The following is a 27,963-nucleotide window of genomic DNA, read 5'->3' on the forward strand; positions in this document are numbered from 1 at the left end:
GGGAACATCACCGTAGAGCTTGAGGAATTTGGAGGTGAAGCCTTTGTGGCTAATTATGATGCTGGCTAACCGTACTATCATTATTTTGAAAAATGGTGTCAAGTATTTTTTTGTGTGAGGATATTTATGCTTGTTCTCATGCTTTTCTCACAATTAACCTCCTTCTAAAATGTCATACTCCCTTCAGTTTACTGATCTTGCTTACCCCAACTCTCAGTTGCCCTCTCTTCAACACCTGCATCTATCTCTTGACCTCCTACTGTTTTCTCTTATACATTTCCTACTCATATGCACTCCCTCCCACTAGGCACCACCCATACACCTCTCTTTTCTCTTTCACTACCAAGATTACTTCATCTCACCACTCACAATCCTTCTGTACCTGCCCAACTCCCACCTTCTGCATCCCACATATATCTCACATATGCTAGCATTGCTCTCCCATTCCTCACCCATCCCCCCTTGCTTTGTTTACTCTCACATTTAGCCATTCTACACCCAATCTCTCCTGGTATTTCTTCATAAAAGCCTCTTTTTTAAGCTCATTTACTTTAACCATCCTCTTCTCACTCAAATAATTTCCTGTTTTCCAAAAACTTGAAAAAATCTTCATCCCTGCCTCCACTAAGTAATGATCAGATACCCCACCAGCTGCTCCTCTCAACAAATTTGCATCAACGAGTTTCTCTTTTGCACAACTATTAATCATTAAGTAATCCAATAACAACATCTTACCATCTTTCCTACTCACCCAAGAATACTAATGTCCCTTTTTTTAAAGCAGTTATTTCCAATCACCAGTCCTTTTTCAGCACAAAACTCGACAAGCAGTTCAACACACCTTTTCACTTTGCATCCATAAACATACTCAGCTGCTCCCAAAACTTTTGCCTCCTATCTTTTTTCTCATGGCTACGTGCATTAGCACTAATAATCACCCATCTCTCACAAATCACTTTTATTTTCATTATTCATTTACAATTACCATAGGACCATTTCTATGAAAGAGTCCTAGTGTTACCCATGCCCTTTCTAAAGGCTCCTGCAGTCCAAAGAGACACTACTTCCTGTAGAAGGGAAATATAGTTTCCTTTGGAGTAATAAGTTCTTTGGAGAGATTACGCACCCAATAATACAGCCATGCCAAAGGACACGTTTCACTCACAGCGTAACCTCTTGCTGACAGAGCTTGGTAGCATCTTTATATATATTTTTCATAGTGTTCGCCATTTCCCGCGAGAGCGAGGTAGCGTTAAGAACAGAAGACTAGCCTTTGAGGGAGTATCCTCACTTGGCCCCCTTCTCTGTTCCTTCTTTTGGAAAATTAAAAATGAGAGGGGGAGGACTTCCAGCCCCCCACTCCCTCCCCTTTCAGTTGCCCCCCATGACATGCAGGGAATAAATGGGAAGCATTCTTTCACCCCTATCCCCAGGGATAATATAAATATACATTTACAGACATATACATATATACACAGGAACATATTCATACTTGCTGCATTTATCCACTCCCGTCACCACCCTGCCATACATGAAACAGCACCCCCCTCCCCCCACGCATGTGCGAGGTAGTGCTAGGAAAAGACAACAAAGGCCACATTCGTTCACACTCAGTCTCTAACTGTCATGTATAATGCACCCAAACCACAGCTCCCTTTCCACATCCAGGCCCCACAAAACTTCCCATGGTTTATCCCAGATGCTTCACATGCCCTGGTTCAATCCAATGACAACACGTCGACCCCGGTATACCACATCGTTCCAATTCACTCTATTCCTTGCACACCTTTCACCCTCCTGAATGTTCATACCCCGATCGCTCAAAATCTTTTTCACTCCATCCTTCCACCTCCAATATGGTCTCCCACTTCTCGTTCCCTCCACCTCTGACACATGTATTCTCTTGGTCAATCTTTTCTCACTCACTCATATATAAATACAATGTAGAGAATGTGTGGATCAGGTATTAACTTTAAAGAATGTGTGTGAGAAAAACTTAAAAAAGGATTTATATGCGGCATTTATGGATTTGGAAAGAGCATTTGATAAGGTGGACTGAGATGGCTTGTGGAAGGTCTCATGAATATATGGAATAGGAGAAAAGCACCAGAAGCTGTGAGAAGTTTTTATCAAGTGTGTAATGTGTGTGTACAAGAAGGCAGAGAGGAGTGTGAGTGCTTTTAGGTGAAGATGGGTCTGTGGCATGGGTGTGTGATATCACTACGGATGTTCAATTTGTTTAAGATTGGAGAGGTGAGGGAGGTAAATCCAAGAGTTTTTGAGAGATGAGCAAGTATGCAGTCTGTAGGGGGTGAATGGGACTGGGAAGTAAGCCGATTGTTCTTTACTGATTACAAAGCACTGGTGACAGATTTGAGTATGAAAATGCATAAGCTGGTGTCCAACTTTGGGAATGTGTGTGAAAGGGGTATGCTAAGAGTAAATATGAACATAAACAAGGTTATCAGATGTAGCAGGTCAAAGGGAGTGATTACCTGGGGTACGAGTCGGAATGGAGAAAATATTGAGGATGTGGAGTGTGTTAGATACCATGGCAGCAAACCTAACCACAAAAGCTGAAGTGAGTCACTAGGTGTAAGAGAGGGAAAAGGTTCTGGGAGCACTAAGGAATGTGTGGAAAGAGAGGAAGGTATCTGGGAAGGCTAAAATGTATATGTCTGAAGGTATAGTAGTCCTAACATTCCTGTATGGACATGAGGCATGGGCTGTGGATAAGAATATGCAGTGAATGGTGGATGTGTTGGAAATGAAACTTTTGACATGTGATTTGAGGTGGTTTAAAGGAGTAAGTAATTAAAGGGTAAGAGAAAGGTGTGGTAATAAGAAGAGCGTGGTTGAAATAGCTGAAGAGGGTGTGCTGATACGACTGATAAACGTGACTGACATTCTACATACACATACACAATAATCCAAGTAAATAAAATCTATTTTTGTTTCTGTCTGCAGGTAAAAGCAACCAAAAGACCTTCAATTCTCTTACCTTATAGACATTTTTCTGATCTGGGTTGTAAAGCGCAAATACATGACGACGTGACATGAAGCCCTGTTCAATATCTTTTATCTTTAGGCCATCAAGCATTAACATGTATTTCTTATCTCTTTCCTCTTCATCCTAGAGGGATAAATCAAATATATGCATATCAATCAACACAGTCCCAAAGGTTCATGTGAGTCATCAATTGTATGTATATTATCATACCTTCTGGGATGACTGATAAATAGACATCTTGCATTAGCTGTGGTAACAATAATAATAATTATTATCATTTTTTCATACTTGACTGCAGTTTTCCACATTAGTGAGGTAACACCAGGAACAGACAAAGGAAGGAGAAATCCACTCATAACCATTCTCTTGCTGTTATAAGTAATGCGACAAAACCATAGTTCCTTATCCACATCCAATTCCCACAGACCTTTCCATAATAATAATAATAATAATAATAATAATAATAATAATAATAATAATAATAATAATAATAACAACAACAACAACAATAATAATACCAATAGTTCTGTCATACTTGTTTGCCATTTCTCACTTTTGTAAAGTAGCACTAAGAACATACAAAACAGCCTCATATGCTTATAATCACTTTAATCACAATGTAGAATTAACGTAAATATATCAAGCATTCCAACAACAAAGACATGCATCCCTTCACTCTTTGTTATAATGACAACAGTATGGATAAATCTTAGAGCTGCCACGTCATTTGTAAAGTTAAGATCTATAGTGCTGCTCCATCTTGTCAGTCTATGACTGCACCAAAACCACAGCTCACTATCCACATCCAAGCCCCACAGGCCTTTCCATGGTTTATCCCAGACATTTCAATGCCCTGTTTCAGTCCACTGACCGCAATGTGGTTTCAGTGCATTACACATGACAGCTAGAGAATGAGTGTGAAAGAATGTGGCCTTTTTGTCCGTTTTCCTGACACTACCTTGCTGAAGCAGGGGCTAGCGATGCTGTTCCCTGTGGGGCGGGGCAGCACCAGGAATATATGAGGGCAAGCAAGTATGAACATGTACAAGAGTGTGTGTGTGTGTGTGTATATATACATATCTGTGTATGTGTATGTATGGACAAAGTATATATTTTTTTTTTTATTTTGCATTGTCGCTGTCTCCCGCGTTTGCGAGGTATCGCAAGGAAACAGACGAAAGAAATGGCCCAACCCACCCCCATACACATGTATATACATACACGTCCACACACGCAAATATACATACCTACACAGCTTTCCATGGTTTACCCCAGACACTTCACGTCCTGATTGAATCCACTGACAGCATGTCAACCCCGGTATAACACATCGATCCAATTCACTCTATTCCTTGCCCTCCTTTCACCCTCCTGCATGTTCAGGCCCCGATCACACAAAATCTTTTTCACTCTATCTTTCCACCTCCAATTTGGTCTCCCACTTCTCCTCGTTCCCTGATGATAGAGTGGCAGATATAGGGTGTTTTGGTCGAGGTGGTGTGCAAAGTGCGAGGGTTAGGGAAAATGAGTTGGTAAACAGAGAAGAGGTAGTAAAAGCTTTGCGGAAGATGAAAGCCGGCAAGGCAGCAGGTTTGGATGGTATTGCATTGGAATTCATTAAAAAAGGGGGTGACTGTATTGTTGACTGGTTGGTAAGGTTATTTAATGTATGTATGACTCATGGTGAGGTGCCTGAGGATTGGCGGAATGCGTGCATAGTGCCATTGTACAAAGGCAAAGGGGATAAGAGTGAGTGCTCAAATTACAGAGGTATAAGTTTGTTGAGTATTCCTGGCAAATTATATGGGAGGGTATTGATTGAGAGGGTGAAGGCATGTACAGAGCATCAGATTGGGGAAGAGCAGTGTGGTTTCAGAAGTGGTAGAGGATGTGTGGATCAGGTGTTTGCTTTGAAGAATGTATGTGAGAAATACTTAGAAAAGCAAATGGATTTGTATGTAGCATTTATGGATCTGGAGAAGGCATATGATAGAGTTGATAGAGATGCTCTGTGGAAGGTATTAAGAATATATGGTGTGGGAGGCAAGTTGTTAGAAGCAGTGAAAAGTTTTTATCGAGGATGTAAGGCATGTGTACGTGTAGGAAGAGAGGAAAGTGATTGGTTCTCAGTGAATGTAGGTTTGCGGCAGGGGTGTGTGATGTCTCCATGGTTGTTTAATTTGTTTATGGATGGGGTTGTTAGGGAGGTGAATGCAAGAGTTTTGGAAAGAGGGGCAAGTATGAAGTCTGTTGGGGATGAGAGAGCTTGGGAAGTGAGTCAGTTGTTGTTCGCTGATGATACAGCGCTGGTGGCTGATTCATGTGAGAAACTGCAGAAGCTGGTGACTGAGTTTGGTAAAGTGTGTGAAAGAAGAAAGTTAAGAGTAAATGTGAATAAGAGCAAGGTTATCAGGTACAGTAGGGTTGAGGGTCAATTCAATTGGGAGGTGAGTTTGAATGGAGAAAAACTGGAGGAAGTGAAGTGTTTTAGATATCTGGGAGTGGATCTGGCAGCGGATGGAACCATGGAAGCGGAAGTGGATCATAGGGTGGGGGAGGGGGCGAAAATTCTGGGAGCCTTGAAGAATGTGTGGAAGTCGAGAACATTATCTCGGAAAGCAAAAATGGGTATGTTTGAAGGAATAGTGGTTCCAACAATGTTGTATGGTTGCGAGGCGTGGACTATGGATAGAGTTGTGCGCAGGAGGATGGATGTGCTGGAAATGAGATGTTTGAGGACAATGTGTGTTGTGAGGTGGTTTGATCGAGTAAGTAACGTAAAGGTAAGAGAGATGTGTGGAAATAAAAAGAGCGTGGTTGAGAGAGCAGAAGAGGGTGTTTTGAAATGGTTTGGGCACATGGAGAGAATGAGTGAGGAAAGATTGACCAAGAGGATATATGTGTCGGAGGTGGAGGGAACGAGGAGAAGAGGGAGACCAAATTGGAGGTGGAAAGATGGAGTGAAAAAGATTTTGTGTGATCGGGGCCTGAACATGCAGGAGGGTGAAAGGAGGGCAAAGAATAGAGTGAATTGGAGCGATGTGGTATACCGGGGTTGACGTGCTGTCAGTGGATTGAATCAAGGCAAAAAAAATATATATATATTTTTTTTTTTGCTTTGTCGCTGTCTCCCACGTTTGCAAGGTAGCGCAAGGAAACAGACGAAAGAAATGGCCCAACCCACCCCCATACACATGTATATACATACACGTCCACACACGCAAATATACATACCTACACAGCTTTCCATGGTTTACCCCAGACACTTCACATGTCCTGATTGAATCCACTGACAGCATGTCAACCCCTGTATACCACATCGATCCAATTCACTCTATTCCTTGCCCGCCTTTCACCCTCCTGCATGTTCAGGCCCCGATCACACAAAATCTTTTTCACTCCATCTTTCCACCTCCAATTTGGTCTCCCACTTCTCCTCGTTCCCTCCACCTCCGACACATATATCCTCTTGGTCAAGCTTTCCTCACTCATTCTCTCCATGTGCCCAAACCATTTCAAAACACCCTCTTCTGCTCTCTCAACCACGCTCTTTTTATTTCCACACATCTCTCTTACCCTTACGTTACTTACTCGATCAAACCACCTCACACCACACATTGTCCTCAAACATCTCATTTCCAGCACATCCATCCTCCTGTGCACAACTCTATCCATAGCCCACGCCTCGCAACCATACAACATTGTTGGAACCACTATTCCTTCAAACATACCCATTTTTGCTTTCCGAGATAATGTTCTCGACTTCCACACATTTTTCAAGGCTCCCAGGATTTTCGCCCCCTCCCCCACCCTATGATCCACTTCCGCTTCCATGGTTCCATCCGCTGCCAGATCCACTCCCAGATATCTAAAACACTTTACTTCCTCCAGTTTTTCTCCATTCAAACTTACCTCCCAATTGACTTGACCCTCAACCCTACTGTACCTAATAACCTTGCTCTTATTCACATTTACTCTTAACTTTCTTCTTTCACACACTTTACCAAACTCAGTCACCAGCTTCTGCAGTTTCTCACATGAATCAGCCACCAGCGCTGTATCATCAGCGAACAACAACTGACTCACTTCCCAAGCTCTCTCATCCCCAACAGACTTCATACTTGCCCCTCTTTCCAAAACTCTTGCATTTACCTCCCTAACAACCCCATCCATAAACAAAGTAAACAACCATGGAGACATCACATATATCTTCTATGTCAATCTTTCCTCACTCATTCTCTCGATACGTCCAAACCATTTCAACACAACCTCTTCTACTCTCTCAACCACACTCTTTCTATTTCCACACATCTCTCTTACTCTTTCATTACCTTCGAACATCCCCATTTTTGCTCCCTGAGAAAATGTTCTCTCCTTCCACACATTCTTCATCACTCCCAGAACCTTCGCCCCCTCCCCCACTCTGTGACTAACATCCGCTTCCATGGTTCCATTCACTGATAAGTCCACTCCCAGATATCTAAAATACTTCACTTCCTCCAATTTTTCTCCATTGAAGCTTACATCCCAATTAACTTGTTCCTCAACCTTACTGAACCTAATAAAACTTGCTCTTATTCATATTTACTCTCAACTTTCTCTTTTCACACACTTTTCCAAACTCAGTCACCAACTTCTGCAGTTTCTCACTCCAATCAGCCACCAGATCTGTAACACTAGCGAACAAAAACTGATTAACTTACCAGGCCCTCTCATCCCCAACAGACTGCATATTCACCCCTCTCTCCAAAACTCTTGCATTTACCTCCCTAACCATCCCATCCATACACAAATTAAAAAACCATGGAGACATCGCAAACCCCTGCCACAGACCGACCTTCACTGAGAACCAATCACTCTCCTTTCTTCCTACTCGTACATATGCCTTACATCTTTAGTAAAAACTTTTCAATGCTTCTAGCAGCTTACCTCCCACATCGTATACTCATAAGACCTTCTGCAATGTATCTCTATCAACCTTATCATAAGCCTTCTCCAGATCCGTAAATGCTAAATGCAAATCCATCTTTTTCTAAGTATTTCTCAAACATTCTTCAAAGCAAACACATGATCCACACATCCTCTACCACTTCTCAAACCACACTGCTCCTCCCCAATCTGATGCTCTGTACATGCCTTCACCCTCTCAATCAATACCTTCCCATACAAGTTGCCAAAAAATACTCAACAAACTTATGCCTCTGTAGTTTGAACACCCATCTCTATCCCTTTTGCCTTTGTCCAATGGCACTATGCATGCATTCTGCCAATCCTCAGGCACTTCACTTTGATCCATATATACAATGAATATCCTTACCAACCAATCAACAACACAGTCACCACCTTTCTTAATAAATTCTACACACCACCCCGACCAAAGCACCCTACATCAGCCACTCTATCATCAAACACATTCAACAAACCTTCAAAATACTCACTCCATCTCCTCACTTCATCACCACCTGTTATCACCTCCCTTTTGCCTCCTTCACCAATGTTCCCATTTGTTCTCTTGTCTTGCACACATTATTTACCTCCTTCCAAAACATCTTTTTATTCTCCCTAAAGTTTAATGATACTATCTCACCCCAACTCTCATTTGCCCTCTTTTTCAATCCTTGCACCTTTCTCTTGACCTCCTGCCACTTTTTTAATACATCTCCCAGTCATTTGCACTCCTTCCTTGTATCATCCAAATGCCTCTCTTTTCTCTTTTACTAACAACTTTAATTCATGCCACCACTCATTACCCTTTCTAATCTGCCCATCCCCCACCTTTCTCATGCCACATGCATCTTTTGCACATGCTATCACCGCTTCTCTAAATACATCACATTCCTCACCAATTCTCCTCATGTCATTTGCTCTTACCTTTTGCCATTCTACTCAATCTCTCCTGGTACTTCCTCACACAAGTCTCCTTTCCAAGCTCACTTACTTTCACCACTCTCTTCTCCCCAACATTCTCTCTTCTTTTGTGAGAGCCTCTACAAATCTTCACCTTCACCCCCCTTAGATAGTGATCAGACATCCCTCCAGTTGCCCCTCTCAGCATATCAACATCCAAAAGTCTCTCTTTTACACGCCTATTAATCAACACACAATCCAATAATGCCCTTTGACCATCTCTCCTACTCACATAAGTATACTTATGTATATCTCTCTTTTTAAACCAGCTATTCCCAATCATCAGTCTTTTTTCAGCACACAAATCCACAAGCTCTTCACCATTTCCATTCACAACACTAAATACCTCATGTACACCAATTATACCCTCAAATGCCACACTACTCACTGCATTTAAATAACCCAACACTAATACCCAATCTTGTGCACCAAAGCTGCTGACACACTCCCTCAGCAGCTCCCAAAACATTTGCCTCTCATGATATCTCTTCCCCATACACATTCACCATTTCCCACATAAGTGACTGATTCTTAAAGAAAACTCCTTACTTGGCATGCATCGATGCTCCTTCTTCTGGAAAAGTAAACAAGAGGGGAGTATTTCCAGCCACCCCACTTCCACCTCTTTTAGTCACCTTCTACTACAGGCAGGGAATACCTGGGAAGTATTCATTCCCCCCAATCCCTAAGGGTATATGTATATCATCCCAGGGGTAAGGGAGAAAGAATCTTATCTCCGTATTCCCTGCATGTCGCAGAAGGTGACTAAAAAGGGAGGGAGTGGGGAGCTGGATTTTCCCTCTAAGGCACAGTCCTCTGTTCTGAACACTACCTCGCTAATGCAGAGATGGTGGTTAAGTGTAATAAATAAATAAAAATAATTACAATAATTATAATTATTGTATTCCATCTCACCTTAAACCAAGAAAGCGATTCTGATGTGAGGACAAACCAGTAATCTCTTGAGCCACCCTTCATGAAGCCAAGATTGGAGATAGACATGAAGCCCTTTCGGATCACCTGGTTCCCTAATTTCCGCCCCGACTTACTAGTGTTCTCACTAGACTGCTGGGCACTAATAAGGATGGAATTTGTAGAGAAAAAGATAATATAATTAGAATCTTATCTAAAGAACTACTGGTAAATAATTCCTTGACTATTATCTTATACTGTTGGACTTACAGGCAAAGCTGGGTTCACTTTTCCCTATGGTAACAAGCAAAAATTTTCCTTAAAGAACACAATTAAGTAAATGCATCCAGATAAAACAAATCTTAACCATAAAAGTTTTAAGATTATCATTATGAAGCTTAAACACTATAAAATCTAAAAAAAAGTTTCTTACAAATCCAGTGTATAAGTGAAAAAAAAAATATTCATCAGCAGCATGCATGGTGTAAAGAGTGGTAAAAATAAGCATAATACATAAATAACATTTGAAAATATCCACATTCTAAAGTAAGTATAACATATTCCATACCTATCTGCCTTTCCCACCTTAGCGAGATAGCATCAGGATCAAATGGAAAGTGGTTTCATTCGCTCACACTCAATTTCCAGCTGTCATATATCAAATACTAAAACTAAAGCCTATCACCCAAAGCCAAGACCCACAGACTATCCCTTGGTTTATCTTGACCACCTAATATGGCAAGACTCAGCATAATGACAAAATATACCCCCAACACACACACATACCAAATCAAATCAATTAATTCTATCCATAACATGCCTTGCAACATCCTGAATGTTCAGACCCCATTAGCCCAAAGCTTCCTTCACTCCATCCTGACATCTTTGTCTAACTTTACCCTTGCTCCCTACATTTCCTTCATATGGATCCTCTCAGTCAGTCCTCCTACTTTCAACGTCTCCATATGCTTGAAACACTTCAGTCCACCTTGGTCCGTCATCTCAATCATACTGCTTACTACTTGAACTCTCTGGCACTTTTATTCTTACACTATCACCATACGTACTGACATCATGTTCTCCCCTCCCCATACATTGCATCAATTCATTCTTTCCAAGGCATGCTTCTAACACTCATGAATGTTCAATCCTAAATGACCTAAAGTTTAGATCTGCTCCTAGTTCCTAGGACTCTCTTATTTACCATCCTCACTACCTAATCCATGAATGAATTAATCAAGAATAATGACATCACTTATTCTTGATACAGGCCAACCTTCACTGGAAACCACTTACCCTCCTCCCTTCAAACTTGCAAACATGCCTTACTTACTCATGAAAAACTCCATTGCATTTAGTAACTTTCCATTTACCCCACACACCATCTTTTACAAGGTATCTATCACACACTTTCTCTGGATCCATAAAAGCTTTATACAATTTCACTCTCTCAAACTACTTCTCACACAAATCATTCAAAAAAGACACGTAGTCAACAAATCCTTTACCTCTCCTCAAAACCCATTACTTGTGCCAGGTTAGATACTCTGTGCATGCCACCATCCTTTCAATTCCTACTCTTCCATACATCTTACCAGGTATACATAACGGAATTATATCTTGGAATTTGAAAAATTATCTACGTTAGACAGCCTGACAACTCAACTGAAGTCATATCCATTCCTGCTGTTTTGCCATATTTCCTTTTGTGCAAGGCTTTCGTTATGTCTGCTTTCATCATATCATTCACCATAACTCTCACTCCATATGCAATCTCATCCCTAACACTCCATATCAACTTTCCCATTACATATTTTCATCCACCCTTCAAAACACTCCTCTCATATCTATCCTTGACATCATCTTTGCCTATCTACTCTCCTCACTGTTACCTATATTTGTTTTTTTCTCACACTACTCACTTCCTTTTTCAATACAAATTCCTTTTCTTTCTCAACTGTATCAATATTCTCCCATTCTTAATTTGCCCTCTTTTCCACCTCTTTTACCCTTCTCTTGACCTCAAGCTGCCTTTTCTAGTACTCATCCCAGCCAATTACAATCCTTCCCCATACAATATACCATCCAATAAACACCCTCTTTAACTAATGATTTATCTTTTTTGTTCCTCTACCATAAGACTCACAACCCTTCCTCATAGGAGCCCACCTTCCACATGCTTAACACTTCACCTGTTTATACAAAATTCACCTCAAGACTCTCTATGCCTCTTCCACTCTCTTAGCATCATTTACTTTCAAACCTATGCCATTCCTCAATTAATTTCATTTGGTATCTTTGCACAAAGGTCACTTTCCCAAGCTTGCTCACTTTTACCATTTTTGTCACCCAAAAGTCATTTACTATTCCCTAAAACCAGCATAAACTTTCACATGCATCTCTACCAAGAATGATCAGATATTGCACAAGTCACCACTCTAAGCATATTCATATTTAACAACCTCTCTTCTCAATGCATGTCAACCAAAATATAATCCAATAATGCTTACTCACCCAAGTATATTCAAGTATGTACCTTTCTTTAAACCATGTATTCTCAATCAACATATCTCTTATAGAACAAAATTCAACGAGCTGTTACTCATTTTCAACTACACCAGGGGCCACGTAACCCTAATTATACCATTAATTGCCCTATCACCTATCATTACATTCTTATCCTCCAGCACCATGGTTCAATCCCTTTAAAAACTGCAAAAGCATTCACTCGGCTTCATCCAAAAAATACTATATACACTCGTGTATAAGGTGATTTTTTTTTATCATACTATTTGCCATTTCCCACGTTAGCGAGGTAGTGTTAAGAACAGAGAACTGAGCCTTTGAGGGAATATCCTCACTTGGCCCTCTTCTCTGTTCCTTCTTTTGGAAAACTGAAAACGAGAGGGGAGGATTTCCAGCCTCCCGCTCCCTCCCCTTTTAGTCGCCTTCTATGACACGCAGGGAATATGTGGGAGGGGAGTTTTTATGACTAAATAATCATGCAAAAAGTAGGGGAGTGCCCAATACATGAGTAATATTTTTGAGGGGTTAAAATCTAGGAACTATACATAATGCACCAATGTTAAATCATGAGAATGGGGACCAAAAACTACTACTTTAATTTGTCTATTTAAGTATGTACTTTCAGAAATGCATATCATACTATAGATCTCAAAGTACAAAAATAATACTTAAACTTGACAAGAACCAAGAAAAAAAAGTATTAAATTATCCCCCCCCCCATGACTCGACAGTAAACATCTCATTCTCAGCCCAAAGGTGTACCCAAGGGGTGAAGTTAGATGGAGCAAGACAGCAAGACCCCCCACCCCAATCCCTGAGCTATACAATGCATCATAAACTCACCAATTCTAACAATTATTCTAATCGTTTTAGTCTCTCATATGGAGAAATATATTCATCTATTTATTTATTTTGCTTTGTCACTGTCTCCCACGTTAGCGAGGTTGCGCAAGGAAACAGACAAAAGAAATGGCCCAACCCACCTACATACACATGCATATACATACACGTCCACAAACGCAAACATACATACCTATTCATCTCAACATATACATATATATACACACACAGACATATACATATATACACATGTACATAATTCATACTGTCTGCCTTTATTCATTCCCGTCACCACCCCGCCACACATGAAATAACAACCCCCTCCCCCCAAATGTGCGTGAGGTAGCGCTAAGAAAAGACAACAAAGGCCACATTCATTCACACTCAGTCTCCATCTGTCATGTAATAATGCACTGAAACCACAGCTCCCTTTCCACATCCAGGCCCCACACAACTTTCCATGGTTTACCCCAGACGCTTCACATGCCCTGGTTCAATCCATTGACAACACGTCGACCCCAGTATACCACATCGTTCCAATTCACTCTATTCCTTGCACGCCTTTCACCCTCCTGCATGTTCAGGCCCCGATCACTCAAAATCTTTTTCACTCCATCTTTCCACCTCCAATTAAGTCTCCCATTTCTCCTTGTTCCCTCCACCTCTGACACATATATCCTCTTGGTCAGTCTTTCCTCACTCATTCTCTCCATGCGACCAAACCATTTCAAAACACCCTCTTCTGCTCTCTCAACAACACTCTTTTTATCACTACACCTCTCTCTTACCCTATTATTACTATTATTATTACTTACTCGATGAAACCACCTCACACCACATATTGTCCTCAAACATCTCATTTCCAGCACATCCACCCATCTCTGCACAACTCTATCCATAGCCCACGCCTCGCAACCATATAACATTGTTGGAACCACTATTCCTTCAAACATACCCATTTTTGCTTTCCGAGATAATGTTCTCAACTTCCACTCATTCTTTAACGCTCCCAGAACTTTCGCCTGCTCCCCCATCTTATGATTCACTTCCGCTTCCATGGTTCCATCCGCTGCCAGATCCACTCCCAGATATCTAAAACACTTCATTTCCTCCAGTTTTTCTCCACTCAAACTTACCTCCCAACTGACTTGTCCCTCAACCCTACTGTACCTAATAACCTTGCTCTTATTCACATTTACTCTCAGCTTTCTTCTTTCACACACTTTACCAAACTCACTTACCAGCTTCTGCAGTTTCTCACATGAATCAGCCACCAGTGCTGTATCATCAGCAAACAACAACTGACTCACTTCCCAAGGTCTTTCATCCACAACAGACTTCATACTTGCCCCTCTTTCCAAAACTCTTGCATTCACCTCCCTAACAACCCCATCCATAAACAAATTAAACAACCATGGAGACATCACACACCCCTGCCACAAACCAACATTCACTGACAACCAATCACTTTCCTCTCTTCCTACACGTACATATGCCTTACATCCTCGATAAAAACTTTTCACTGCTTCTAACAACTTGCCTCCCACACCATATATTCTTAATACCTTCCATAGAGCATCTCTATCAACTCTATCATATGCCTTCTCCAGATCCATAAATGATACATACAAATCCATTTGCTTTTCTAAGTATTTCTCACATACATTCTTCAAAGCAAACACCTGATCCACACATCCTCTACCACTTCTGAAACCACACTGCTCTTCCCCAATCTGATGCTCTGTACATGCCTTCACCCTCTCAATCAATACCATTCCATATAATTTCCCAGGAATACTCAACAAACTTATACCTCTGTAATTTGGGCACTCACTTTTATCCCCTTTGCCTTTGTACAATGGCACTATGCATATATATATATATGTATTTCACTGATCAATTTGTGTCATCACTGAAACAGTCTTGTCAGTTTCACCATTTTCCCAAAACTGACACAAAATCATATAAAAAAAAATTTCTGTTCCTATAAAAACACACAAATTTGTCACTGAATAAAATTCCTCTTATTGCTGTCAGCTGTTTTTATGTTACCAGTTATCAAGATTTATATTAATCTATAACTTTTCTTCGATCTCATAATAAGCTTATTTCTCTACAACAGCTGGATTCAATCTTATGAAGATGAGATCAATATCAGTGATTGATCCAAAAACTCAAAAGGGCAAAGTTCTCCAAGATATGTCTTTTTTTTTCTTTTCATCTTTGTCTCAGTGATTTCATAATCAACCCCTCTAATATCCTTGGTATGTGCCTGTCTCTGCCCCAGAGGTACACAGTTCACCCACCCATTACATAAACAAAGCAAAATTTATTTTTGGTCTTTTTGTTTTTGCTCCAAAACTAAACAACTTTAACTTCTAGAACAAATTTTACACATTTTGCTTGACGACACATTTCTTTCCTCACACTATTTTACTTCATTATTTCAAAATATTTTTTCTCTCTATACATTTTAACTCAACTTAGTGTGCTAAACTGCTCCCTGGTATACTCCCAGTCAGATACCACTCCTAAAGGCAGCCAGTTCAAGATCATTGTCCTCAGCCTGACTTGCACTAACAGATGGTGCAGCTCATATCTCTGGCTTGCTTGCTGACTGACTCACTTATTCACCAATTGAAAGTCATTTGAGTCTTCTTGGTATTTGGAAAAGTAGATCTAGCACTTGAGGGGCATTTAGGCATCTTGAGGTATTGCTGGGAGCTGGTAAACATTGCATGTGGTTGAAAATCATATCGAAGGAAGGCACACATACATAAAGCACAGCAACAAAGCAGGAAATAGTGAGCAAGACTGGCGGGACTTCATGAGAAGCCTGTGCTGTTGCCTTTGGGGAAACTTTCATTCATCCTCCACAGATGAAAGCTTACATCACAAAATGAAGGGATCTGACCACTAAATAAAGGAAAATGGTTGGGGGATGTATGTAATGCTAAATAAAGAAGTAAGTCTAATGTATGCAGTTTCGCTTTATATTACCAGTGTACAAAAGCTTTATACTTAATGGAAGGTTTGGCTTAAGCTCCTTTAGTCTATATCATCTATCATAGGCTAGTGTTTTTATTCTCATGTAGAGTAAATATTTCTGTAGTAAACTCTCCACTTGTAATTTCAAAGGCAAGTGTTTTTGTTCTCATGTACAGTAAAGATGTCTGTACTAGATTCTCCACTCGCAATCAATAATATCTTAGTAGGGTAATTCATATTAGTGTACACTTTGAAATACATAATGGATTAAAATTGCAACTAAAATATCTCTGAGTTAATTCCAACAGTTGATTAAGTACTTACCTATTATACAACTAGAGTGTATTGCATATTCATATTTGGGAGAAAAATAATGTGAGGGTATGATACACATCATATCCATATCAAGCTATGACAGGTCTCAGAGTGGAGTAAGGAGCATACAGCAAGGTACTGGTATGCTCAGGGTATTCCTTCAAAAACTTGGGTCAACTTACATATGAGACAAATTAGGATTTTTCAGCTGAAAGATGCCCACCACTTATAGATGAAATTGGGCTATACACGAGTATATACGGTAACCCTTTCTTCTGCACCCCTCTCACTTCTAGGTCCATACATACTAACAATCACCAACCCTTTGTCGTCTACTTTCATTGTATTCCATATCAATATTGAATTCAATTCCCTATAATAATTAGTTTCAAATTCCTATTCTTCTAGGTGAATTATGTGTAATTTGCAAGAAAAAAGTTAAACTTCACAGTGTATTATAGATGTAAAATAAACATTACTAAATAACAGAAAGGTAAAAACAACTGAAAATTTTACATTCTTGTAAAAATGAATCACAGCAAATATTACTGTGGATCATTACTCAAATTAGTAATTACAGTATAGTCTCAAATCCAGCATTCCAAAAACCATACTCCCAAAACCTGGCACTTGTGAAGGTAATGGTCCTCAGAGAAACACCCAGCACTCTAACTTCTATGTAATCACTTACATTTAAGTATAATAACTAAGTGCAGTTTAAATTATCTTTAAAACTTACATAAACTTATATATTGGGAAAATAATACTCCTCAGGTTAAGTTACAATTTATTTAATCTGCTATCAGGTCCCCTTTGTGCCTGCATTTATATCATAAGACTCTTTAATGTTTAGGTGCTGCTATAGCATCTGCAAGGCACCAGTCCAATGTTCAATCAGTTTTGAACATGTGGAGGTTGAGTCTGTTGCATTCATTATTTCTCTATTTTCTCTTACAATGCTATTGTATAAGCATCCAAAATTCATTGATTAGTGTGAATATGCTCCTGCAGGTTCAAAAAGAAAGCATATTATGCTTATCTAAGTAGCGATGTATGAGGAGAAGATGACAACAGTATGGTGGGAGGCAGCAGCGGTGTGTGTGATAAGGAGGGAAGCAACCACATGCAGCGGTAAGCAGTAACAATGTGTGTGGAAAGGGAGGTAACACTGGGGCAAGGAGCAGTATTGATGTGTGTAAGGTTGGAGATGCAAGTGTGGTGGGGGGTAGTAGTGACATGTGGGGAGGAAGGCAAAAGAGTGGTATGGGGCAGCTGTCACAAGTATGGGAAAGGAGGTGAGTGTCGCACACAGCAGTAGCGATGGTTGTGGGGAGAAATCTGAGTGTGATGTGAAACAACAGCAATGGGTATAATGGGAGGAAGGTGAAATGATGAGGGGAAGCAGGAGTGATGTGAGAATAGATGTGCAGCATAGCAGTGAGAAGAAGCACTGTGTTGGGGAGGAGGGAGTATTATCATTTAGCGTAATTAACAATTCCCTACGGTATTATTGAATCGAGGTCATATACGTATTTGAAAAAGGTTTTCTTCATTCTCAAGTTAGCTTTTATTAGGTCTTGGGGACAAAATGTTTTCTGAAGGAATGCATCTCCAATACAAATACTTAAAAAAAAAATCCAAAATCCAGCAACTGCTTGCCCTTGTGGTAGCTGGATTTGAGACGTTCAACTAAATGTGGTAAAAAGTGAACCCTTTTATTGTTAAAATTTTTTTGAATAAATCCATTATTATCATATATCCCAAACAAACTTCTATGCTAAGGAAATTACTGTAGAGTACAAATATATTCTAGGGAGAAATAACCTAATACTGTAAACTGGTGAGCTAACATACTTGAATATCAAAAGAAGCAATCTGAATAAAAAAAAAATCACAATTAACTATATGATTACAGGTATAACTTACATTGGAAGCAAAACATATTATAATGGAAAAACTTTTAGTTTTCCACATGTGGACTATACGCTGGTTCTTTACCCAATATGAAAAATTTTATCTTGGCAAAAGCTTGCACTGAGAATCATATGGGCCTAATACCAGACTTGCACCAATGACTACAAGGAAAATGAATATGAAATCAAAATCTTCATACAGCTCAGCTCTCACCAAAGAGCACTGAAATCATGAACATTGAATGTATTATATTTCTTTTCCCACCCTGTAGGAATGATCTAGAATAATGTTCAGGATCATTTTATTCTCACAGCAAATGTACCTATCCACACAAGTCATTAACCATGAATGAAAAATTAGAATATCACACAACAAAAGCATATACTACACTACATAGCAGATATGAAATGCTTGTACTTAGCTAAGCACTACTGAATGTGCTAAATTACACATCATAAGAGCCAAACTGTGTAAAGTGACAGCATTCCACAACTTTAAAACTTACTCCCTTGTAGTTACTACCAAGAAAATAAGGAAATTATTTCTTTTAAAAACTACTGTAATCTATCTACAGCTAAAATGAAAAAAAAAGAACCCCCACCTCAACAGTTGGCTTGCATAATGGGGGGTTATTAAAGTAAGGTTCTAAGACTTCAAATCAAGAAAGCTACGAGTTATGAAACACATAAAACATTAATACAAACTTTTGGCTTGCCCTGCGCTCATGAAAAGAAACACATAAAATAATAACTAAACAAAATATTAACTTAAAAGTAATAGACAGAATATGACTATACTGTTTAAAAATATTCAACATGCTTGGCTATTCATGAAAGGCTGCAACGAATAAAGATAATAAATGAATATAAAATATTTTGTGTTATCAAAGCTAATAATTTCACCAAGAAAACTTATTTTTGAAATTACTACATTTCACAAAAACCAGCAAATTCCAATTAGCTGTTATTCTATGAAATATGATTAAAATCATTAAACTTTCAGAAGACCAAATATAGTTCCTTAATCAATTGTTTGTGCTTAATGCCATTACTACATCACCTGATAAAAAAGGTCAGAGAAAATTACTAAGCATATATATTGGCCAGTTATGATCATCAGTGATATCTGATTATTGCATTACAAAAGAATTCTGCTCCAGTATAAAATTACATTCTTAGAAAAGGTTTAAGCAGCAATATCAAGTAAAAGTAAGGAAAGAAACGGAAGTCTGATAAACATTCAACTATGATATCTCTATCACAACAATTCATAAATTAAAGTTAAAACTTTTTTCCTTTCCTTTTACCAAAAACCTCTCACCACATTCTTAATTGCTATGCTCGATATCCCTTATACTTCTTTTACCTATATGTCTAACTTAACTGCTCATTTAAACAAAGTGATGACCTCTAGACTGATGGATAGGTGTATTGATACACTTCTAAATCTGAACGTTCACTCAGGATGCTAAAACCCCCATAACCTGCAAATTTTGATGAGAAGCAGGTTGTCCATGTTACAAAAGAAGGGAGAGAACGGTGCCATTCTGGGTTAAAGAAATACTGTACTGTCCAAGTGGGGGTGTCACTAAAACACTGTGTGTCTATTAGTAAACTTAGTGATGATTCAATGACACTTGTAAGCTGCCATTTGACTGATTAATGACACTCCCAGCATCCCACTCAAACATGTTTCACTGTGTAGACCTCTCAAATCTTTTTCAAGAAATTGTTCAATGTGTAATGAACTTTTCATGAGATTTACAATAACAACGCAAATTAAGAATACAGTGTACAAACAAAACTGTTATTTAGTATGGAAGAATACGTTTATCCTTGTAAAATGAGGATGAAGCCTGCTGCAAAAACAGTGAGTCTTGATGAATGAAAAACTGTTTCTCTCTGGGATGCTGTTCCATGAGCTATGAGAGACTCACCATGATCTTCAGGGATTAGCAGCCTCTAAACCCCCTACCTTCTGGTGAGGTTACTGCATTTTGCCCTTCACTAACCACCCATCCAGCGGTAGTGACTAATTTGCTCTGGGTGTGCTCCCCTACAATCAGAAATTACCATCCAGCAATAAATTTCTGTCATGCCAGCTGTCAGGCTGCACCAAGACAACCACTTCATAATTCTTGAAAACAAGGACATCACTGGGACAGTGATCACCACCAAATAAGAGAAAGATTCTTTGAAAGAGTGAGAAAGGTAGAACAGGAAACAACAACCAGAAAACATACTTATGGGACACCACCCCAGAAAAAGTTTTGTTCTTCATTACTCACTTTTCTCTCCTGGCTTGGTTTGTCCTGCAAGCTATGAGAGCATAAAACCATGGAGGTTAGAAAGAAGTGTACATAAGAGAAGAGATGACCATGAATATGCCTAAGGTTATCTTGTGGCACATTTGCTATCCTCCACTTCACAGGACAGGAGCTATGCACAGCACATGCAAAATTGATCACTAGCATCAACACTAAAGTAACATTCAACATGTGACAAAAAATGTCAAGAATGTCTGTAAAACTTTTAATCTGAAAGAAAATGTTCCCTCAGATAGGGGTTTCAAACTGCCGGGGCAAACCAAGAATTAGGTTCCACTTACCATCCTCTGAAAATCTCAATGTATTCTGAGATATTTAACTGGATATAAGGCATGAGGTTCAACAGTTGTCCTCAAAGATGTAAGATAAGAGAACTCCATGCTTAAATGTTTATTCTTACTAAAACCTTAAGGTGAAAAGATCTTAACTAAAGACTTTTTTGCAAACATATTCACCATTTCCAGCAACAGCGAGGTAGCGTTAAGAACAGATGACTGAGCCTCGGAGGGAAAAATCTTCACCTGGCCCCCCTTCTTTGGAATGTAATACAGGAGGGGACGATTTCCACCACCCCAATGCCACCCCTTTAATTGCTTTCTATGACATACAGGGGATATGAAGGCAGCATCTTTCTCCCCATCCTCAGGGATATATCAAATATTACATCTCTTAACCAAAGATATATTCCAAAAAATGAGATGACTCTCAAGGATGGACAGAAAAAAAAAAAAATAAATAAATAAATCAAAATAAATCCATGAAAGTAACATCAAGACCTTTGTCAATCCCCACTTAGGCTTTGAGGGGGGTTGCAAACAGGCCACCTTTAAAAAAAAAAAAAAAAAAAAAAAAAAAAAAAAAAAAACACCTTGAGAAGCTATCCCAGGTAGGTCCCAAACAAGTTCATCTTAAAACCACTGAAAGGAGGACCTTAAAGGTGTTCTTGAAAGAGACTTTTTCTTCTTGACTAGATTTCTAAAAAAGGTGCTTCCTAAATCCTCTTAAAATTGGAATCTTTAAGGAACACTTAAAAAACTTCAGGGTAAACTCATGAACATTATGAATATCATGAAGCAAGTCACTGCCACACATCCCCCATATTTCAGTTTGCAAAACTGAATGAAAAAATCTATTCATGTAAGTTCCAAAACCCAATACTTTAACACCAAACTCCTAGACCCAGGTTGAGGTACTTAGCCATAGGGAAATGCACAAATGAAGTCTTGGTTGCAAGAATGTCTCTCCTTTTTGGGGCTACTAGCCATTAAATCCTGAAAACAAAACAGTTTTGAGAACTCTATCCATAATATTTACTAAAGAAAAAGAGGAACATCTGGTTCCATTAACTGCATACTGCAAATTGGGTAACTGTGACTACTGCCTCTTGTCAAACATCAGAGACAAAGGTTGGTACAAGGGCATTCACTTAGAAGCAGAAAGATCCACCACCTGGTTTACTTCCACAGAAACGATTCAAGTGAATGTTTTTCTCCCTAAGTGATGTCATGAACACAAACCTAGATGAAGCATCAACCCATACGATGCATACTCCCTGATAGTAAGAAACATCTGGATATGCAGACTGATCCATTATAAAATGACAGTATCTTTTTTTCTAATAAGGAAAAGTGATCAGCAAAATATGCTTTTCTTTTCATTGTAACAACCAACTATTACTGTGCTGTTCCCAGAAAGACAATATCACACCCTGAATTTAGGACATCTTCAGAATTAAGATCCAGAGCACTCAGTTCCTTAAAATAGATGTGGATGAACTTCTGTACCTCTTCCCTCTGAACAATGGAGGCCCCACTCATGGCTTAAGGCATCCATCCAAACAATAAAGTCTGAAAGAAAAGTCCTCCATACTGTAAATCTTTGAGGATTCCTCTTATCTATCACCAGACTGGTGAAAAAAAGAAAAAATTAAGTTAAAATTTTCAGGAGAAATCTGTTTGCAGAAGGAAGGACTTTGTATACTTAGAAAGTCACTTTCTTAGCCTGCAATCTTGCCATGTCATTGCAATGAGCTGCAGAATGACCTTGTCCAACAGGAATTCCATTCAACATCAAGACATTGTAGACTGTTTGAGGAAACCTGCATGATCTAAAGCCTTTTTCCTTGGAAAACATAAGTAACCTGTGCAAGCCCACCAATCTATCACAAGCCTAATTATGTTTTTACTAGGAACTAAATAAGACTTACTGGTTGACGGTACATCCTGCTTCTAGAAGGAACCTTTCTTACTAGGGATCAAATAAGACTTACTGGTTGACGGTACATCCAGCTTCTAGAAAGAACATCTTGAAATCTTGAGCCTCGTCAGGCACATTTTTAACTGAATTTGTAACTAACAAGAAATTACTTGGCAAAACAAAAACTGTGGAACTTACAATAGAATTTCCTAGAGAATTAACAAGACTATCAGTCTTCTAAAAACCTATGTGGATATACAAAATCCAAAAGGGAAGCCACAAACCTGTGAGCCAAATGTTCCTCATTCATGGATATATGGGAATAAGCCATATTCATACTTGTTTGCCTTCATCCATTTCCCAGCACCACCCTGCCCCACAGAAAACAGCATCATCAACCCCTGCATCAGCATGGTAGCACAAAAAAAAAAAAAAAAAAAAAAAAAAAAAAAAAAAAAAGGCCACCTTCATTCACACTCAGTCTCTAGCTGTCATGAGTAATGCACCCAAACCACAGCTCCCTATCCACAAACAGGCCCCACAGACCTTTCCATGGTTTACCCTAGACACTTCACACACCCTGGTTCAGTCCACTGACAGCATGTCGACCTCGGTATAAAATGTTCCAATTAACTCTATTCTTTGCACGCCTTTCACCCTCCTGTATGTTCAGTCTCCTATTGTTCAAAATCTTTTTCACTCCATCGTTCCACCTCCAAATTGGTCTCCTGCTTCTCCTTGTTCCTTCCACCTCCAAATTGGTCTCCCGCTTCTCTTTGTTCCCTCCACCTCTTGCACATATATCCTCTTTGTCAATCTTTCCTCACTCATTCTCTCCATATATCCAAACCATTTCAACATACCCTCTTCTGTTCTCTCAACCACACTCTTTTTATTTCTACACATCTCTCTTACCCTTTCGTTACTTACTCAATCATAAGGGTCGCCACTTTCCACGTGAGCGAGGTAACACCAAGAACAGATGACTGAGCCACGGAGGGAAAAATCCTCACTTGACTCCCAGATAATGACTTTTTCCTAAACATTCCTCAAAGCTACCATAATCTTCACCCCTTCCTCCACTCTATGACTCTCTTTAGCTCTCTTGATTCCATAGTTGCCATGTCCATTCCCAAGGATCTAAAACACTTCCATTCATCTAAGCTTTCTCCAATCAGTCATACTCCTATGAAGCTGTCTCTCTCCACTGTTAAACCTAATAACCTTCTTTTATTCAAATTTACTCTAAAATTTCTTCTTTTACAGACCCCCCCAAGTTCAGAAACTAATTTCTACAGTTTATCACTCAAATCTCCCACCAGCACAGTGTCATCAGCAAACAGTTACAGATTCACCTCTCAAGCATCCCCATCTCTGCCAGACTGTAGACCTACCCCTCTCCCCAAAACCCTCACATTCTCCTCCTTCACCATCACATCTATTAGCAGATCAAACAGCCATGGTGATACTCTCCAGATAAAACCTCACTGCTTCTATTAGCTTTCCTCCCACACCATATATTCATAACACCGTCTAGAGAATATCTACATCTACCCTATCCTGTGCTTTCTTCAGAACCATAAATGCCAAATACAAATACTTCTCTTTGTCCATTTCTCACACACCTGCCTTTAAAGTGAACACCTGATCAACACATCCTCTACCATTCCTGTAACTACAGTGTTGCTCCCAGTCTGACGCTATGTGCATACCACCACCCTTTCAATTATCACTTTCCCAATCAACTTACTGAGTATGCTCAACAAACTTTTATCCCTGTAATTCAAACCTATATTACCTTGGCTTTTTACAGCAAAACTACACTGGCACTCCACCAACATATACATTCACTGAAAATCCTATCCAACCAATCCACAACACAGTCACCCCCTTTCCTAAATTCAATTATAATACAATCCCTTCCAGCCACCTTGCCACATTTCATCCTGCTCAATGCTTTCATCACCTCTTTCTCTTTCATCAAAACACCTGCCATGATTCTCTCACTTCACATACTTCCCTGATCTGAATATACACATTTGCCACCCTGTCATCAAACACTTTCAACAATCCTTCAAAATACTCACTTCAGCACCTCTTCATCTTATCTCCCCCTGTTACCTCTTCCCTTTAAACCCCTTCACTGACATATATAAAGAGTAATTCCTTACTGACTCCCTACTATACTATCTACTATGCCTGGGATTTTTTAACACCTTAGACTATATGCAGCACACTTGCAGTCAACTGCTAGAGACATCTCATAACATATCTGTCACATCAGCAGACAATGGATTAATCATTAAACTCTCATTTTCGTTATACAAAAAGAATAAGAAAGTTACCATATAATTTTTTTCCACATCATACCCATTAAGTGAACATGGCATGAGTCTTCTTAAGTATCTTTCACGCTATTCACAATCCTTCACTATTCAATTTTGTTCCAAAATGTAAAGTCCTTGGAGAATGATTCTGAATGACTAAACTCTGTTATATGCACTGATAGGCACAACTAGACTTTAATTTCATGTATTTGGTCATGCAAAATTTTGAGAAATGTATTTTTCTAACTTGAAAAGATGTACAGGTCTGACAAAACAGTGCACTAAATGGAGGAACATTAAGCACAAAAATTCAAAATATTTGGTATAAACTGATCACATCCCCCACTGCAAGATGGTTATCATAAGTTATCAAATTACTATTTATCACACTACACTAGATTCAATCCATCTATAAAAAAAAAAAAAAAAAAAGTAATGACAGCAAACCACTACTATATTTACAATACCTTTATTCATTCTAACAAATTAAAACTACAAGAACTCAACAAAAGGTTAGGGACTGTGTAATCCATTAATGAATGGTCAAGAATTACAAGGGTTCTGTTTGAGGTTTCAAACATTAACGTTAATATGTTAGAAGCAATCAAAACCTGATTTCAGCAGGTACATTAGACGAGAGCGCAAAATCAACAAAGCACTATAAAGAGATAGCATGAGCACCAGTTCATTGAGAGAGTAGTGAGAAAAGCAGTATGGGTACTCATTGTGACAAAATATGGGCTAATGCATCCCAGAAAATGGGTTAGAACACACCGGCATCACACTCAACGTAGCTCAAATCTGACTGCATGAGAAACAACTTACTCTGTACTGGACCCTCTGGAGTTTTGCAAGAACAAAGAAGTCTCGAAGTTAGCTCTGTGACAGCTGTCCAACAATAATACATCTTAACATATTACTTAGCTATGAACCAACATAAAGCCAGTCTGAATTGCACGTGTGTGTGTGTGTGTGTGTGTGTGTGTGTGTGTTTGCAATTACCTATTTTTCTACCTATGTGTGCTGTAGGAGGAAATAGTTTTGCACTATCAGGGGCCCTATCTCTTGAACATTCTCTTCTATCATACCTTTTTAATTAATTTATGGCATCTGTATTAACCATGCCCTCAGTCACTGAAACCCATTCATCCACCACTCTTACACAATAAAAGTTCTCCTTTACATCTTTTTTAACAAGTTTCTTGATTAATTTCATATTACATTCCCGGGTTGCTCTCTACATACATCTCTTAAAGAAATGTTAACTGTCCACATCATCAATCTACTTTAAAAAATTCAAAGAGTGTGATCAGGTCACCCCTAGTCTTCTCTTTTCCAAATTGGTAAAATTCAAACACCATCCTTTTACCATAACTTTGCTCTCTTAACTCTGGTACCACCTTTGTTGCCCTCCTCTTAACCTTCCCTCTTCAGCTCTTTGTGCTTCTTTAGGTGCAGTGAACATATCTGGGAAGCATGTAGGATATCAATATAGCTTGCTAAATATTTCCTTATTCATATACTTGAAAGCTAATCTGAAATGTGCCAGCAGACAGCTTGTCTCAAATGTTCTCCTAGTAAAGGACTCTGGCGATAGGTTAAGGGCAATATCAGCTCCAAGTCCTCAAACAGAGAATTTTAAAGCATATTTCTAGATAGATAATAAACATACTGAGGTCTTCTTTCACTCTGTCCAAGCCCCATTAATCTACAATTTGCTTGTGTTGAATTTCACCTATTTTGGTGTATATAAGTTAATGCAGTCCTCCAAACTTTTCAAACTTATCAAGGTAAGAGTCAAGATCTTCTGGCAAGTCATTTACATTGATCAAGAAGAGTAAAGGTCAACAGAACCTTTTCGCACACAGCTGGTCACCTCAACCCATCTGGAGAAGGCCCCTTTGACATGCATCCCTTGTTCCCCTCCAATGAGATAATTTTCTGTCCAATGAAGGTAGCAATCCTGCCCTCTCTGAAATGCTGTTGGCAGTTTTATGCCTTCTGACTGTATTCTTTGCTTTTCTCCCTCTTCTTTTGATCTATAACATATGATAAAAGCCCCACTGAATTCCAACACGATTTTCAATTTCAGCACTTAGTCAAGTTCCTCCTAGCTAGATGAATCTAAATGAAATATAATCAAAACTGGTCATCCTTTTACATCTTGATTATAACCAACAATTCTTCTTTCTCTTTATCACCAAAACTGTGTCTATTATCTTTATTGCTCCCAGTAGCCTTTTAATGAGTACTTCTTCCTCTCCTCTTTCTTCCCTATCTGGTATATGATCTCTCAAACCAAAATTAAGTTGTGATATGCATCTTTCAATCTCCTGCTTTACAAATCTTTCAAATTTCAGTGCCAACCAGTTTTCAGCTAGATCCTTCAGTGCTGCAATGTCAAGTTCTGTCTCTCTTAAGCCTACCTATTTACTAAGAAGCACTGCTCCTGTATGATCAGCACTTTTCTAAACTTTTCATCTATTAAGCAATGATTATTCTATCTCAAATTACTCTATCTCAAACAAAGCATATTACTCATTCTACAACTTTATCTTATTCCATGTCTTCTGAGATCTCTAAGTTCCTCTCTAATCTCATGATATCCTTCACAGTCTTTAACTTGATCCTCTAGATTTTGTACTTCCACCTCTAACAGAGTCAACTTCTGATGCTGTTCCTTACTTATTTGAAACAGCCTC

General features: G+C 39.1%; 1 protein-coding gene across 5 annotated transcripts in view; it reads right to left on the reverse strand.

Moving 5' to 3' along the window:
- shi (dynamin-1 shibire) overlaps window positions 1-27,963 on the reverse strand; it is a 187,468-nt gene that overhangs the window by 87,073 nt on the left and 72,432 nt on the right. For 3 of the 5 annotated variants that reach the window (XM_071657888.1, XM_071657885.1, XM_071657889.1), the window contains exons 9-11: window positions 26,087-26,149; window positions 9,833-9,992; window positions 3,002-3,133 (exon numbers count right to left, since the gene is read on the reverse strand). In XM_071657888.1, the coding sequence (XP_071513989.1) occupies window positions 3,002-3,133; window positions 9,833-9,992; window positions 26,087-26,149 (355 nt within the window). The remainder of the gene's footprint in view (window positions 1-3,001; window positions 3,134-9,832; window positions 9,993-26,086; window positions 26,150-27,963) is intronic. The other 2 variants (XM_071657886.1, XM_071657887.1) reach the window with 2 other exon arrangements.

The sequence above is a fragment of the Panulirus ornatus genome, chromosome 65 (assembly GCF_036320965.1).
Source record: "Panulirus ornatus isolate Po-2019 chromosome 65, ASM3632096v1, whole genome shotgun sequence".
Taxonomy (NCBI): Eukaryota; Metazoa; Arthropoda; class Malacostraca; order Decapoda; family Palinuridae; genus Panulirus; species Panulirus ornatus.